Source organism: Gopherus flavomarginatus, chromosome 3 (genome assembly GCF_025201925.1).
Source record: "Gopherus flavomarginatus isolate rGopFla2 chromosome 3, rGopFla2.mat.asm, whole genome shotgun sequence".
Lineage (NCBI taxonomy): Eukaryota > Metazoa > Chordata > Testudines > Testudinidae > Gopherus > Gopherus flavomarginatus.
The window spans coordinates 282,038,349-282,055,119 of NC_066619.1; the positions used below are offsets into that span (position 1 = coordinate 282,038,349).

At 56.6% G+C, this 16,771-nt stretch overlaps 1 protein-coding gene across 2 annotated transcripts in view; it reads right to left on the reverse strand.

The window, feature by feature from the left end:
* Positions 1–16,771, reverse strand: part of ADAM33 (ADAM metallopeptidase domain 33) — a 75,362-nt gene that overhangs the window by 45,235 nt on the left and 13,356 nt on the right. For both annotated transcript variants that reach the window (XM_050943348.1, XM_050943347.1), the window contains exon 3: positions 8,618–8,694. In XM_050943348.1, coding sequence (XP_050799305.1) covers positions 8,618–8,694 — 77 coding nt within the window. The remainder of the gene's footprint in view (positions 1–8,617; positions 8,695–16,771) is intronic.

The window sequence follows — 16,771 nt, forward strand, 5'->3', positions numbered from 1 at the left end:
CAGACCAAATCTAGGGCCTTCAGCACTTGAGGCCTCGACCTCCCAAGCTAAAGGAGTACCTCCATTAGCCTGTAGCAGTAGAAAGCTGTTAGGACACTACGCAAGTGAGCTATACAAGGTGTATAAATCATTAATAGGCTTTAATTCATTCAACTATTATAACGCTAATGGCCAAATGCTACGAAAGCTTCTTTGAAAAGTCGATGCAATATAGACATCCATCTCTCTCTATGGCCTGGCAGCCCTGAGAGAGAAGGGACAGGGTGATCTGTTCACAATGAAGCAATTTATCTGAGGCCAGCTCCTGAGAGGATTTGACCTCTGGGCTCCTGAACGAGGGGCGTGGCTGCACTGGTGCAAATGAGAGATTGTTTCCACAACAACTTCCATAGCGTTTAGCCACTGGGTTGCAGTGTGCAAACTGGGCTGCCAGAGGACTGGCTGAATTACCTCCAACAGGGTCCTGCCTCTGCAAAGAGACCTTTTCCCATTGCAATCAAAATGGGTAGCTTCAAGCAAAGAAAGCCTGAAGAACTCTCCCGTGAGCTCTCTCTCTCTCATTGTTCTGGCAAACAGTATCTTAGAAAAATAAAACTGGGGAGGTGAGAGGGCTATTTAGGATGGGATTCAATCCTCTTCTTTTCCCTTGCTCAAGGAGAATCAAAACTATTTTAAAAAATTTTAATTAAAAGGTTTACAACTCCAGATCAGGAATATGTACAATGATGATCCCCAGCTAGTGTAAATTGACCTTGATCTATCAAAGTCACTGACATTGTGTTGATTTAAACCTGCATGGCCCAAGAACTGCACCCACGCTTAAAACAAGCTGGCAAAGTCCGTCCGTCTTCTACTTCCCCCGTCAGGGCTCAGCATCTCCCTTTCGCTTGCTGAAGAGGTCACAGCTTCCTTTGTGGTTTGAAGAGCAAAGGAAGCTGGCAGGTTTGGTAGCAGAGATGCAGATCCAGGAACTCAAGTCAAGAGGGACGCCCCGGGGTCACTTTTACTATCTCTGGATATAGAAAACAAGGGGGCTGGATGGGGGAAATGAGGCTACACGTTACAAACCAACAGCCCCAAGCCAGCTCCTCCTTGCTCTTACCGGGTCTGATCTAAAGCACTTGGAAGTCAATAGGAGCCTTTCCACTGACTTCCGATCAGACCCATGGTGTTATGAGAAGCCCTTAAAGGGGGAGGAGGGAGGCACACACAAACCTTTGTAGTGTTTCGGATAGACAAACCCCTCACCCCCATGCTCACAACTCTCTGTAACACCTTCTGCATACAATATCAGCAAGGTCCGAACCTGGGATGTCCATCACCACAGCACAGATCTCCACCACTTGAGCTAAAGGAACAGTCCCTTTAGCCAGCAGCAGCAGTAAGTTGTTATCGCCTACAGGACCAGTGGCAGAAGGAGAAGTGACACACCCCTTCCCAGAGTGCTGTGCCATTGCCCCTTCGCAAATGCAAACACATGCATGGTCTCATGCTCCTCCCTCCCTGCTCCCAGGGATGCCAGCACCTTTTCACACACCTTAGGTGTGTGAGCACACACTCTCTTGCGCACTCAACTCCCCGCTCGCACAGCCATGCTTTCTTCCCTGCAGGGAAACTCCGCTGCTCTCTGCTCAGAGCCGGCATCATTACTCAACGGACTTCTTCAGCGGTCAGCATTTTTCAACAAAAGCGAGCTCTGGTTTCCTTCTGGCTTGTCCCTCGTTACCCAAAGCAGCCAGACGGCCGCAAACGAGCCTGGCTTCCAAACGTTTATGGCCCGATGCTAACAAGGGAAGAATGGGAGGGCTGGCAAACAGGGTTCATCAAATTAAGCCAGAATGAAATTTAAACCAGTCTCCAAGCACTGCTCGCTCTCTCTGCTTACAAACTGTGCATGCTGTAATAAGAGGAGTGGGAGAGATGCATGGGAAGGTTGGGAAGAGACTGCTTTTTATCCCCTACCACATCACAGACATGGGTCAGGGTTACAAAGGTTACACCCCATGTCAGAACCAAGGCCAGTATCCACTGCCTCCCAGCACCCCAGTTATATACATAAATGTACCCTGGTGTGTGTCACATGCCTCGTACTGCATCGGGCTACGGGAGTGGAGACCTGTGTTAAAACTGGGGTTTTACTGACCTTAATATCCAATAACCAAACACAGCTTGCACAACGCCCCACATTCGCTCAGTCTCCCCGGGACCTCCTCTTCCCGGGGCCACGCCTTTCTTCCCCACTGTGTCCCCTCTAACCTCGTGGGCAGAGCTCCTGACCCAGTTTAGGGTTTGGCCTGCAAGGGACAAGGTGCCAAGAAACTCAACTCTGGTGTTCCACTGTCAGTGCTACATGCGCAAAGCTAGCATGACGCCTGAGTTTAGCCCAGAAGCCAGTATTGGATGCAGGTGAGGGCAACCCCACTCTGCACAGAACTAAGACTAAACTCCCCCTGCACTCACTGCCCCAGAAGGCATCGCCCCGCAGGTGAGAACCCTCCATCAGTGGGGGCCCCACAAGCTGCCTCAATGCCCTGCTGCTTCCTGGTGGCAGTGACGTGCCAACACGGGTGCACCCGCAGCAACCCCCCAGGCCAGCCTCAGGCTGTTCGGGAGCTGACAGAGAGAAACCCAAGCCAGCCGCCTGGCTATGCCAAGGTCCCCGCCTCGGCAGAGTGCAGAGAGAGAAGAGCCCAGTTGCATGTGGTGCTAGTGAAAACCCTGCAGATTCAAGCCCTATCTAGCTACAAACCACGCATGATCGGAACCAGTGACTGGGAAGGGGAGGACACATGACCCTTCTCAACCTGCTTGGTCATCCCCAGGGTCCCTTCAGTCGGTATTTCTGTGGTTAACTCTCCTGCGCTGTAACAGCGCTAGCCCTGGCCAGCAGCAGGGATGGAACCTAGGACTTTCAGCACCTGAGCTGGGCTGTCGTCCGGGCGCTGAGCGAGCTCTGGGCCACATGGGTCAGTGGGTCTCTCTCACTCTCCTCTTCATTTGTTCCCCCTTGTGACCCTCCCTCCCCAGGGCCCAGAGCCAGCACAGGCGGGGATGCTGGGAGAGCACTTCAGCGGACGCTCGCACCTGGCTACTCACATCAGCACCAATCAAAGGCTGATGAGTTTGGGTTACGCAGGTCGGGTGAGAGGATCACAACAGGCCCTCCCTTCCCCTCCCCAGCCAGGCCTGAGGATCCAACACGCTAAGGAAGGGGCCACAGAACAAAGGACCCAGCCGGGCCGGGCTCAGATTTCATGAATGGGCCTGCAAATGGCTTTCCTGGACTTTCGCCCAGGCAGTCAGATGGGAGGTGACAGCGGGTCCAGCCGGACGTGAGGGGAGGTGACCCGGACAAAGGCCGCTACGTAGGAACTGGGCCTGCTCCTCCTGCCGCTGATACCAGCGTAAATCGGAGCAGCTCCACTGAGCTCAGAGGATACACGCCGGTGGAAGAGCAGAACCAGAGAGAGGAGAATCAGGGCTAAGGGTGAGCCAGACCCTCTGCTGGTGTGAATCAGCAAAGATCCACGGACTCCAGAGCAAAGAGAGAAGAGCCAGAGACTCCCTGAAACCCACGGGGACGTTGCTATGGATTTAACAGGGAAGGAGCTCGGAGACCACCGTGATGGGCAGCCGTGCAGAACGCTAAGAGGGACAGACAGACCAATTCACAGCAGCTGGGGATCTGGCTTGCTGCATAGCGCAAGGGGAGGTACAGGCCTTGGTACGACATCGTGCCTTCCTGGCCGACGACAAGGCCAGACTGCGACCAGGTGCAGGGGAACGAATGCGTCCTGCGCCCACCCCAGCCAAGGGGAAGGTGCCACGCCAGGAGTCCTGGCCCAGATCAAATCCAGTGATTAGGAAGAGACAAAGAAATGAGCACAGGCCCCTGCTAGGATTATTATGCCTGAAGCATTCTCTCCCCGCTGCTCCCTGTCTCTCTCTCCTTGGTTACTTTGGAGAGCGTGTTTCTCTTCATTTCATTTGGTTTCCAAAATCAAGTCTACCTCCAAATACTTCCTGCCTAGGTCTGGCTCCAAGCTAAATACGATGTGTAGCAGGGCCGCTGGTGGGAAAGGGCCGCAGTCTCTTCTCTTGCTGTTTTTTTGATCCGCGCGGACACAGCGTGTAGAAGAAATAACATTCCAGATCCCTGGCCCGAGGAGGGTTTCAGGCCAGAGGGCGAGGCACAGGCTACGGAGAAATGATGCTGCTAGCACCAGCACAAATCCAAACCAGCTCTGAGCAGAGGAGATGCAGCGACACAGACAGACTGGCCCCATTAGCACTGGAGCTGAGTGCAAACAAGCACACAGGAGAGTCACGTCATGTCAGGCAGACACTGGCTGCTGGGAGCATCAACAGGATTTTCCCCGCGTGGTCCTGCCTTTGCTGGTGCGATCTCACCCAAACCAGAAGGGGCCCCAGAACAGTGTGGGGGCTTCTAAGCACCTAGTACTGGTCTAACAGTCCCACTCCACTGGGGGCTCAGCGAGGCACTTCTGAAAATCCCACCATATGGCATCTTGAAACGCTGCCCGGGGCCTGCACGCTGCCACTCTGGCGAACTGGCCTCATGGCTGGCTGACAGCGCAACACGGCGACCAATCCATGCTGCTCGGCCATGCCACAAACCACTAACTCCACCCTTCCCTGCCGTCCTGCTGAACGTGCCAAAAACATCCTTAGTCTGGTCTGCTCATTACGCATCCCGCGCCTGCCCAATCCAGCTGGGATCCAGTGCAGAGGAACGAGATGCTGCACAGGAAAGGCTACTGTGGCAGCATTTCCAAAGAGAGCCAGAAATCCCAGAGGAAAAGCCTTTTCCCGGGAGATTTCTAGTCCAATATCCAGACCTAACAGCCTGAGCGAATGCTCAGAGATGCCGGGGAAAGGCCTGCACATCAATGCAATACACTTCAGCTGCTGCACAGATTCCTGGGTGTCTAGCTGCAAGGACCCTCCAGATCTGCGTCCATCGCTATTTAGGATCAGAGGGTGATGGAAAGTCTTGCGTTAGCTAAGGGATGGGGGCTGAGGGAGGGGTGGGTGTGGGACACGGAAAAGAGAGAGATCAGATCCTAGCGCGAGATGCACAATTCCCCAGCTGGCTCGGGGAGGTTGCTATCAGCAGGAAGCTCACAGGGTTGGTACTTCCCTTGCAGGAGAGAAGAGCCAGGGCAGGGTACTAGTGACTCAGTAGGGGAAGGTGAAATCACCCCGTTCACACGCACAGGGCCCAGGAGACAACAGTGCCGCAGCCGGCCCGGGACCCCGCCTTGGGAAACGCCCGCCGCGGGAAACGCCCGCCTCGCTCCCACGGCCCAAACGGGGGCCGACTCACTCTTCAGGGAGAACGTTCTACCCGCTTCATGGCAATCGGGTGGGAGGCCTGGGACCAAAGTCCTGCGGCCTCTTCCACGGGGACCCAGGGGTGACAGGTCTTGGAATTCCACTGTAGGGAGACGCCTTGGGAGCACCTCAGACCAGTGGTGGGGACGCTGGCGGTGACTCGCCCCTCTCTGGGTGTCAGAGGCAGGAGAGAACATCAGCCAAGCGCTAAGCCCTGAGGGCAGCTCCTGATGGAAACCAGAGAAGGAAAAGCCCTGGTCAGGCTGTGGAGCAATGCGGGTGATTCCTCATAGCCTGGCGTCCCACGTTTGGCTGGTGTAGTTTTAAACACTCCCAACGATGGAGTGTCTGTCACAGCCCTCAGGCAGGCTGTCTCCCAGTCTAGCAGGCAAGCAGTTGGTGATGCCGGGACAGAACATGCTCTCCTGGAGCGCTCGGATCCACACCGAGACTGCACTGCACACGAGGTCAGAACTTCCTTTGGTTAATTACGCCCCCAAGCAACGCCCCCGCTCACTCCGCTCAGCATGCACTGCGGCCGCCCCCACGACCCGAGGAGCAGCCAGAGAGCTGCAAAGGAAAGCGCCCAGGCACCCTCTCTATCTAGGTGCCCATCGGACCCCCAGCGGGGTCTTATCCTCCCTACTGCTCTTATACTAGCTAGTGAAAAGCATCACTTGAGCTTTTGCCCAGAGGCCATTGCAGGGAATAAGTGGCTTCCCATCCCCTTTTACAGCTCGGGAAAGGCGGACGCAGGGGCCGTGGCTTAGATCACCCGGTATGTCCTGCAGCCGGAGGGAGCTGGACTCCAGCTAGCACAGGCGGCAGTGGCAGCAAAGAGAGAGCAGGCTAGTGAGCCGAGTATGTACTCGGGGTCTGTGCCAGGTCAGAGCTGCCCACTCAAATCTGAGCTGTGCTGCTTCCACTGCTCTTGTACCCGCGCCAGCTGGACTCCTGCCAGGATGAGACTCCAGACCCCTGCATGCCCAGGCCCGTGGTCTCGAACCACTGGACCACAATTTTTCACAACATCCTTCTCCCCATCCCCCAGCTCAGTCTTCCTGCCCCGTCCCTAAATGTTATGTCTTACTCTCCCTCTTATTCCAGCTTCCCTCACTGTATTTCACCCCACATGGGCTACTTCTGCTGCCGCAGCATATCCCCTGCCCTCTTCCCAGGCCAAGATACCACCGGGTATCAGCAAACTTCATGCTTCAGAGCACAGGCTGATGGCCTGCAGGGTCAGGAAGGAATGCCTCCTTCAGCTCACCCCGCTCCATGTAGAGCAACAAATTGTGTTTGACAGGGGAACAGTCTGCCCTCCATTGAAGCCATAGGTATTGGCCACTGTTGCAGGTGGATCCCGGACCCACACAGGTGGATGCAGGGTCTGGACCAGGTAGGCAGTAAGAGGGAGGCCAGATGGACGAATGGTTAGTGTGGCAGGTAGTTGAATACCACGTTAGGGCTCAGGATGGGGCAAAGAGTTCGGGCGTCAGGGAGGGGACAGGCTGATGGCGGGGGGGGGCCAGGCCAGTTCGGGCGTCGAGATATGGACCCAGATGGCCCAATTCAGCACAGCAGTTCTTACTGCTTCTCTGCTCCCTTCACCACTCCGCTTCTCTCACTCCCTTCCTGCTCACCAGACCCTGTTCCCCGACATCCTTCTCTCTGGGCTTCTCCTCCCACCGTCTCTCACCCCAGACCCCTCTCCCCTGGGCCTCTTTCACCGCCTGATCTAACTGATTTTTCACGGCTTTGCTGCTGCATTCAGGAGGGAAGCTGAAAACGATCTCTCTGGCCTGAATTTTCACTGGTTTAAACACCCCGCCAGGGCACAGCCCATCTGCAAACAAATCCCTGTCCCAGCGGGACCCCCGGCACCACTGACCCCCCTGCCCGCCAGCGAGAGCCCCAGGAGCCTGGCAGCCTCTGGCTGCTGAAACCCAAACAGTCTGGCCGACGCTCCCCCGCTGAGCTCCATGCAGAGTCCAAAGAGCTCAGCTTTCATCAGCGGGCAACTCGTCAGGACCGCCCTGCATCAGTTACTCAGCCGGCACAGGGGAGCACTGGGACGGAGGGGGACAGGGAACAGACACTGGGACGCTCTCAGGGCCATAGCCTGGCGGGGGAAGCCAGCTCTGTACAGAAGGAAGAAGGGGTGTGTGACTACGGCACTGACTGGGACTCTGGGGACCTCAGTTCAAGTCCCTGCTCCGCCACAGAGCGGTCCCTGCTCCCCCTCGGCAAGTCAGTCACTTAGCCTCCCTGTGCCTCAGTTCCCCCAGTGGTGCACTAGGGCTACCAGCACTGCCCTCCCCCACTGGGAGGCAAACTTCACTGGGACAAGCAGGGCCCGCAGACACTACAGCGATTTCCGGGGTGCACCCAGCAAGGGGTTAATGGTTTCACAGCTTTTTTGAATTCCAAAACAGCACAGGGAAGGAAGTCAAAACAGATGGCTTCTGAGACACCCTACAATAACAAGCCACGGTGCTCAGCCCTGTCCCTGCAAACAATCCTGTAAAAACAAACCAGTGTGGACGGATGAACAACCCTGCAGCAACAATGGACAGCACACGGACCAGCCCCCACAAACACCCTGAGAAGAACCAACAGGCCAGCCCTCAGACACACCCCGGCACTACCAAAGCAACCCACCGCTTAGGAACCACTGCATTCGGCTGTGATTCACCGAGAAACCACGGAGAGCCGGCAGTGACTCCCTAGCCCAACACACGCAAGTGGCCCACTATCTACCGGGCAAGTGCAGCTTGCCTGAGAGTGGTCACGCTCCCGCGTGTCTGAGTGGCCCCCGGGAGAGGAGGCGTCTTGGATTACCCAGACCCCCTGCAGCATGTCGTCGTTCACACCCAGCGCCAACAGAGCGTAACATGCCACTGAATCCGGCTCACACCGGCTCCTGCTGTGCGAATGCCTGTGCCAGGGACAGGGCAACGATGCCCCTGGCACGTGTTTGCACCAGCACTGCAGGGAGGGAGGGCGCCAGGCAAGAGGCATGTTCCAGGCTGGCAGGGGAAGGAGGGAGGGAGCCGATGGGCAGGTGAACCAGGGACCAGACAGTCGACAGTGTTGGTGGCTGAGCGGCGACACAAGGGCATGACAATCCATGAGAGCATCACAGACGATGCCTTGCACGGCCAGGTGGTCCATGCAGACACCCCCACCCCGGACACCCCTGGACACCTGCTGCATGCATCCAGTACCTGCAGAGCCCCCGCACCCCAGGGTGGATACTTACTGGTTCCTTTCCAGTGCCAGGATGAGCTCCCTGCCCTCAGCAGTCACGGCCACATCCCCCCTGACGGGCGCTGGTACCTGTGGAAGGAGAGCAAGGGAGGAATCGGGTCACAAGGGAAAGCGGGGGAGACATGGCAAACCGCTGCACAGCTCTGCCTCTGCTGCCAGCTCCCCCCAGGCCAGGAGATCTGCAGAGTGGGGAATCAGTGAATGGGCCACAACCAGCCCCCCTCGTGTAACAAACCCTCCTGCAACAGCAATGAGCAGATCAGCCCCGCACCTGGGGGGGTGGGAGTATAACCCTGCTCCATCTGCTGCAAAAAATGCAGGCCCCACCGCTATGAGCTAACAGAGATCTCCCCAGGCGGAGCGCTGGCAGCAGTATTAGGCCCCGTAGCCTCTCAGGGCGTACCCTGAGACAAGGATCTGATCACACACGCTGCCCTCTAACGTGGGTTCCTCCTGGAGCAGGGCCAGACGCCAGGGTCCCTAGACAGTGGCCTGGCCTCTCCCGGGAAAGGGAGGAGGCTCTGGAGCTGGGAATGTTACGAGCACTGGAGAAGGGATGGGTCTCAGGGGGATCACGACTGCCCACCCCACCCCGCCATCCTGTGTTCACGAGGGATGGGCTGGCTGACTTCACAGGCCTTCCCCTCACGCCTCTGAACCCCCAGGCTGGGCTGGCCCCGCTCTGGTGTTTGGCAGCACCCGCTCTCTGATTGCCTGTACACACTGACTCTGCTGGCTCCTCTCTGCCCCTGGCCCAGATGGGCAGCATGCCATGGCCTCCAGAAAGCAGGGGAAAGGCTGAGATACCCTCCCCATGCCTCCATTCTGGTGACACTGCTCCTCACCCCAGCCCAGACGCCAAACTGGTCCTTAACGCAACTCTACCTCCGTAACGCTGTCAGGATCTGGACTCTGGCACCCCTGAAATCCCTGCTTGGGTCCTTGCCGCTTCCCACCTGGACACCTGAAACCCCCTCCCCGACATCACTCTCCAGCGCCTGCTCCCTCAGGCCAGGGAAGCCTGTTCTCAGGCCGTCGCTCGACTCCCCCAGCCCAAATCCAGCTCAAAACCCCCCTTATGGATATGCTTCACCCACTGGACCTCTGACCTCACACCTGCCCCTCGCTCTGCACCTCCCATTCCGGCTGCCCTCCCTCTCACGGCTCCCAACAGGGGCCCATCACATCGCAGTAGGGAGCCCAGGGAGCTGGGTCCACACGGCGGTTAGCGCATGGCCGGGAGGTGCGCAGGATGCTCACGCCCAGGCTTCCCACGTGCTGATGGACCGTGTAGACAGGCCAGTGAAGTGGATCCAGAGCTGGTGCAAGGTGCTGCCCAGAAAGTCCCGGCGAGTGAGGCCCTCGGCGTAGTCACGGAGCAGGGGCAGCCCAAGCAGCCCCGGAGGGACCAGTTCTCTGGGTGAAGGGAGACTCCCGGCTCCGGGATCTCTAAGTCTGCCAGTTCTCAAGGAGGTGCCCTGGGAATGGGACGGAAACCTGCTGCCTCCTTTCACAAAGCCCCCCAGACTGCAGCCTGATGTGGGGGTCGATACCACGCTCCGGCCTCAGGCTATAAAGGAAGGTTTAAGTCATTGTCCCCGCCCGGGGCATTATTGGTCTTGAGGGGCCTTCCACTGATGCCTAAGTCCAGCTCCTCCCTCCACCCTATTGGGTTTAGCTGGGAGATGTTAACTATCCAAAGGCAGCCAGACACCCCTCCAGGGCTGGGGCTCGAAGGGAGCTCTGGGGGCCCTGAATTCAACAGCAGCACCGAGGGAACATGGAATTTTCACACCAGTGGAAAATGAGACACACAGAACATCTGAGAGGTGGAGCAGAGATACGCATGCGCGCGAGAATGAATTGGAAACATCCCAGGGAATACACAGCGGAACGAGACGGGATCCCCGCCCCAGATCGGAAAAGGGGCATCTCTTCCCCACGGACAAAAATAGTTCTTAGTGTTTGCTCTGCAGTAACACCAACCACGATCCAGGCCCAGCTGTGCGAGGAAGAGACCACCCCTGCCCCAAAGAACTGAACTGAAAGCGGCCAGGGTTATTATCACTCCAAGCAGATGGGGACCCAACGCAGAGATACTAGGGGCCTGTCCAAGGTTGCACAGGGAATCTGTTGCAGAGCAGGGAATTGACCCAAGTTTCTAAAAGTCACAGTCCAACTCCCTAACCACTAGGCCAGCCTTTCTCCCTGAAAACTGAATTCCAGCCCTGAGTAAGGCATCCCCTGTCCCCAGGAGCTAAGACGCCCATCCTGGAGTGGGACAAGACATCACAGCTACAACCCAGCCAGCAATGCCTTGGGGCTGGCCCCATTCCATCCCATGTCAGCCCACAGGGTAAGAACCCAGGGGACCTTGGATTCATCTCCTGCTTGTAAAAATTGCCAAGTGGTAAGCTCACACCAGAGGAGACTTCCTGCAGCCAGCGTGGGAGCCAGCAGCTCTGCTCCCTGGGCCCTGCTACAGCTGGAGAGTAGGGAGGACAACCTCCCCTCCCCACTCCACAAGGAGCTCTTCCTCTTAACCCATAGTTCTTGCTTTTAAATCACCGAGACCTCCAAGCCCTGCCACTTCCCTCCTCCCCCTTCTCCTCCCACCAGCTCAGCCTCTGACACCTTGAGTCCTGCGCGGGGGGGGGGGGCCTTGATTTTGCATTGCACAGCCACCGACACCAGTGCAAAGTGATCGTGAAACAGCCCCCGGCACTCTGCACTGGTGTAAACAGCTGCACGGCACAATGGAGAACTGGACCCTTGCTCTGCATTTCCTTCCCTTTCTCTGCACCCTGACAGCTCCCTCCAGCTGGTCTGCCAGCTGTCCAGGCAGGGCCCAGCGTCTCGGTCTCCTCAGGCTGGGATCCGAGCCCTGCACTCGGGTGACTGCAAGGTTTGTCATGCCAGGGCAGGGGAATAAATAGAAATCTCAGCTTCCGGGCACTGCATAACACACAGCTGTTAAAATACTGGGTGCAAGGGGAGGAAATCATTGATTCAGCTTCCCCAGGATGCTACAGGCTTCTGGGCTGGGCCCCGCAGTTCAGGGCCTTGTCCACACGAGAGGACCTGGCACAGATCCCATCGGAGCCAGCCCTGCTTCACACCAGGGTGGCCCCATCTCCACAGGGGCTTGGCACTAGGGTACAAATCCTTGACATAACAGCAGCTCTGCCTGGCTAGGAGCAGCCCTTCCCCCCATGCTCTGTGGGCTGGGGCCACTGGCTAAAAACAAAACTCTCTTTGAAACAAGGTTCTGCTAAGCCTCATGCACAGCAACCCGGTGGCACAGACTTGTGTCCAGTACCCCACCCCGTGGGACCAATACTTCAACATAGTGCCTTGGACTCCAACCGGGGCAGTTCCTGGGATTTCAAGCTGCCCATACGGCTCCTGCATCTTGCTAGAACCAGCAATTCCTGCCCAAACACCGAGGCCCCGGGATCACAGTGCTGCAGGAAAGTGTCCAGGCAATGGGGGAGATTCAGCTCATCTGCTGGGAAAAGCAGCCAAACGCGGAGTCTCTGACTCAGACCCGGGGCAGGAATGAAGAGTTGGCATTCGCCTGTCGTGTCCCTGCGTTGTGCATTTGTCTGATTGGCCAGCGCTCTGCCAGGTGGAGCTGCTCACCGAACAGATCAGAAAGAAATATCCCATGCAAACTCCATCGTCGGGTGCTGAAGTGACTCCAAAAACTCCCACCGCCTGGGCCAGGGGCAGACACACCAGGGGAGGACCTGTCGCGGGCTCCCACATTCTGTCTCCGCTCTAAAGCGCTCCTCTCCCTGGTAGCAGCGAGTAACAGAGAAGAGTGCAGCATTTCTCCAGGCCTCCGCTACGCAGCCAGAGGGGAGCCGGGAACTGGCCGCAGGCATAGGGCGACCACCTTTTCAAAAGGCAAAAGCAAGATGCATGCTCCACCCCCTCATTGGCCCCACCCTTGACTCCACCTCTTCCCAAGGCCCCTCCCTACTCCACCTCTTACCCCTGAGGCCCCCCTCCCCTGAAATCAGAGGGAGCCGGGGCCACGGTAGATATGCAGACCCCTCCACCTGCCCTGGGTTGGGGAGCAGGGTGCCTGAGAGCAGCCCCCAGCCCACATCCCTGCCTCCCATGGCATGCCACCCAGGGCCAGTGGAGGATCTGGGCTCCCTGCCCAGCTCTGGCTTCCAGGCTGGCTGGAGAGGAGGTCTCGGGAGAAGAGAAGGAGCAGGGGCGAGGCCTCATGGCGGGGTGGGGGTGCGCTAAGGTCCAGGTGGTCACCCTATCTGGGCACCAATCTAACAGGGGGGATTGTGGGAGCTTGGCCCCACTTCTCCCACAATTCCTCAGGGTTCCAGGCAGCATCCTACAATCTGCACCCAAAACTGCTGAAGGGAATAAGCCCAGAGGCAGTGCAAGGTACCCTGGGATACCCACCCATGATGCAGCACGGTGCTGGGCAGAGCCATGGTCCCAAAGACAACGCGGCTCACACCAAGCCGAGTGCCACTGCGAGTGCCCCCAGTCGGCAGGATTACATCAGCCAGAGCTGCGCGGTGTGCGCACAAGGCCCGGAAAGCTGGATCCTTTTCTCTGTCTCTCTCTCTGGGTGTGGGTTTCGATCTCTCTTAACATCTCTCCCTGAAGTTACTGACTCTGTTTATGTCTCTCTTGCAATCCGCCCCTCCTTTCTGCTCCTCCCAACAGACAACGGTTTAACATTTCCCTCCGGCAAACAAGGCCCTTGCAAGCCAAATGACACACTGAGTCAGTCTCCTGTTTCCCAGTGAAACTGCTGTCATTCCAGAGCCATGTGCTTATCAGCAGAGCAGAGCGAGAGCCCTGGGCGGGCTGCCAGCCCCTCCAAGCCAGAACGTCCTTCCAGGGCCCATTGCGAGGCGTGGTGTTTTGCCTTTGTTTAGACACATGGATTAACGGGACCATCCTGATCATCTGGTGCAACCTCCCTCACAAGCCAGGCCTGAGAAAGGCATCCAGCGATCCCAGCCCGGAGGGATCCCAACCAGCTGCTTCATGGGAAGGCGTTTCTGGAGTTTGCAAAGGTAAAGCTTTTGGCTCCTCTCAGTCTCCATGGCTCATGCCATCTCTGGCCTCTGCGAAGACTGCTCCCAAGTGGCAGAGCTCACTGGAGCACCTGTGCACGAGGAAGTCAGCTGCAGCCCACCACCTACTGCCAGGAAGCCACTTCTAGATTCCTCTACTCTACTGGGACCAGCAAGGTCCCTTGGCCTCTCACCCTGCCAGTGAGTGGTCCTCACAAAGGAGGAGAGGAGAAGCTTTCTCTCCTTTGGGAGAACTGCCTGTGGGTGGAGAATCACAGGACTGGAAGGGACCTCGAGAGGTCATCTAGTGCCGTCCCCTGTACTCATGGCAGAACTAAGTATTATCTAGACCATCCCTGACAGGTGTTTGTCTAACCCGCTCTTAAAAATCTCCAATGATAGAGATTCCACCACCTCCCTAGGCAATTTATTCCAGTGCTTAACCACTCTGATAGTTAGGAAGTTTTTCCTAACGTCCAACCTAAACCTCCCTTGCTGCAATTTAAACTCATCACTTCTTGTCCTACCCTCAGAAGTTAATGAGAACAATATTTCTCCCTCCTCCCTGTAAAAACCTTTTATATACTTGAAAATTGTTACTATGTCCTTTCTCAGTCTTCTCTTCTCTCCAGACTAAACAACCCCAACATTTTTCAATCTTCCCTCACAGGTCACGTTTTCTAGATCATTAATCATTTGTGTTGCTCTTCTCTGGAATTTCTCCAATTTGTCCACATCTTTCCTGAAATATGGCACCCAGAAATGGACAGAATACTCCAGTTGAGGCCTAATCAGCGCAGAGTAGAGTGGAAGAATTACTTCTCGTGTGTTGCATACAATACCACAGCTAATACATCCCAGAATGATGTTTGCTTTTTTGCAGTAGTATTACACTGTTGACGCATATTTAGCTTGTGGTCCACTATGACCTCCAGATCCCTTTCTGCCGTGCTCCTTCCTAGGCAGTCTAGAGAACATTTGCAACGAAGCCCTGGGTGCCAACCAGGGTGACGTGGGCTTCAGAGATCCACATAGCTTCCATCCTCATAGAACAGCCGCTGTTCAGAGCTGGCTGCCGGGCCGGACTGCAGTGACATTTAGTATGAGGAGGCTCTGGTGAGAGCAAGACTTAGACAAGCAAACACGGCTCTCCCACGACACTGCATATCCCTCTGAGAATTGCCCCATCGGTACAGAGCCGTTCCCACCCCTGCTTTGCTCATAATGGGTCCCACCTCACACTCAAGACGCAGGCAGCGCCACAGCCAGGAGGGACTTTGCCTGGACAAGGAAGAACCAGCCATCACAGCAAAATCCACTGCCGATGAAGGGCTTTGCCTTCCCATCTCTTTGGTCACCTTGCATGCTAGTTGAAACTCAGGAGACAAGACGAGTGAGAGGAACTGCCACATCTTTGCCCCAATTCAAAAGCCCACCCATGTCCAGTGACAACCGTCCCCCTCTTTAATCAGCCAGCACTTCTCGATCACAGACAGCCCCAGCTCCCGGGATAAAGCAGACCTCCAGCCTTGCCCTTGGGAAGCCCAAGTCCCAGCACATTGCTCTGGGAAGCCCACGGGTGCTGCTCTGGAGCCCGAAACCTCAGACTGACTCGGGAACCCGCAAAGCCCTGGGTTCAAATCCAGGCCAGCAGTGACTAGGAATGGTCACCAGCTGAGGGCTCTTTGGTGGCCTGGGAAGTGAAAAAGCCACACCCACAAGTGGGGCTAATTACAAGCAGCCCCTAAAGGGAGATAACGGAGCGACCTGGCCGTGGTCTCTGTGCCAGGGCAAGGAAGCTGGTGCTGCCACAGCAGAGGGCTCCAGGCTGCCAGACCAGCAATGCTAAACCCATAGGCCACACACCCAAGAGGCAGCGGTGGGATCCGCAGGCTCCACCTCCCTAGTGAGGCTGCAGTTTGTTCCTTATTGTGCAGCTTTCGGTGTCGCCTGCAGGGCTCCAGGCCAGCTGGGTAGGGACAGGGCTCTCCTCATGGAAGGTACAGATCTGCTCTGAGTAGCCCAATCCAGAGACAAAACACTAAGGAAAGAAGATGTGGAAGTTCAGGCACTCCGGGAACTGGGCCCCGGTACATTATGTTTGCTAGGGCCCCACCCCCTCCCATTTCACCTCAGTGACAGACATTTGCGGGGTCAGGGGGCGGGGACTGAGCTTGGGGTTCTGGTACAATTGTCTTCTCTCCTCTCATCAGCCCTGGCCTAAGTGGTTTAGGAGCTTGATGCGCTGTGTGTGGCTCAAAAGCTGGTGTCTCTCACCACCAGAAGTTGGTCCAATAAGAGAGATTCCATCTCCCACCTTGTCTCACTGAAAGTCAGAGGCACTCAGGCTGCAGGGGACATGGGGATGGGGGCTTGAAACTGCTAGTGGGATGTCGCACCAGTCCCGCTCCCGCCACCAGATCTTCCCAGCTCCAAAAAAGGAGAGACCAGGGCAGAGAGGAAAAAAAAAAATCCATTTCCCTGGGAGTCCCTTAGTCATTCCCAAAACACGGCTGCTCAGCCCCCCGCGCCAGCCGAGCGCAGCGCTGTGGTGATTTCACAGGGGGAGGGGGGGCAGGGAAGCAGAGGGTCCCTCTCCCTTGGCGATGCTGGGAAGGGGCTGTATTTTTAGAACGCGATCTTATACAAACAGCGCTGCCTTGGCCAAATATAGTCTGTGCGTTTTTCCGTTCAATTCCTTTTTACTCCCCAGTTGGGTCCCAGTTCTCCCCCTCTTCTTCCTACCTCCTCAAATCCCCCTTTACTTTCCCCTTCCCCAGCGCCCTCAGTGGAGTTTGGATCCTTCAAATTCCCCAGCAGTTACATTGTGTGTTTGCATAAGCACATTGTTGGCAGGATGCTCTTGTCAAACTGAACGCTTAAAGGGCCATGCTTATAAAGCTGCCTCCCTCCCCTACAAACACCCACCCACCCCTCAGACTCAAAGCCCTTGGCAGAGAAGGTGGTTAAGGCCTGGAGCTAGTATGCTGGTGATGCCAAACTCCCCGTGTGAGCACGGGGAAGGGAATTCCTCTCTCTGGGCCTCAGTTTCCTCTTCTGGGCCTTGGGACTGATGAGCTTGGAGGTAT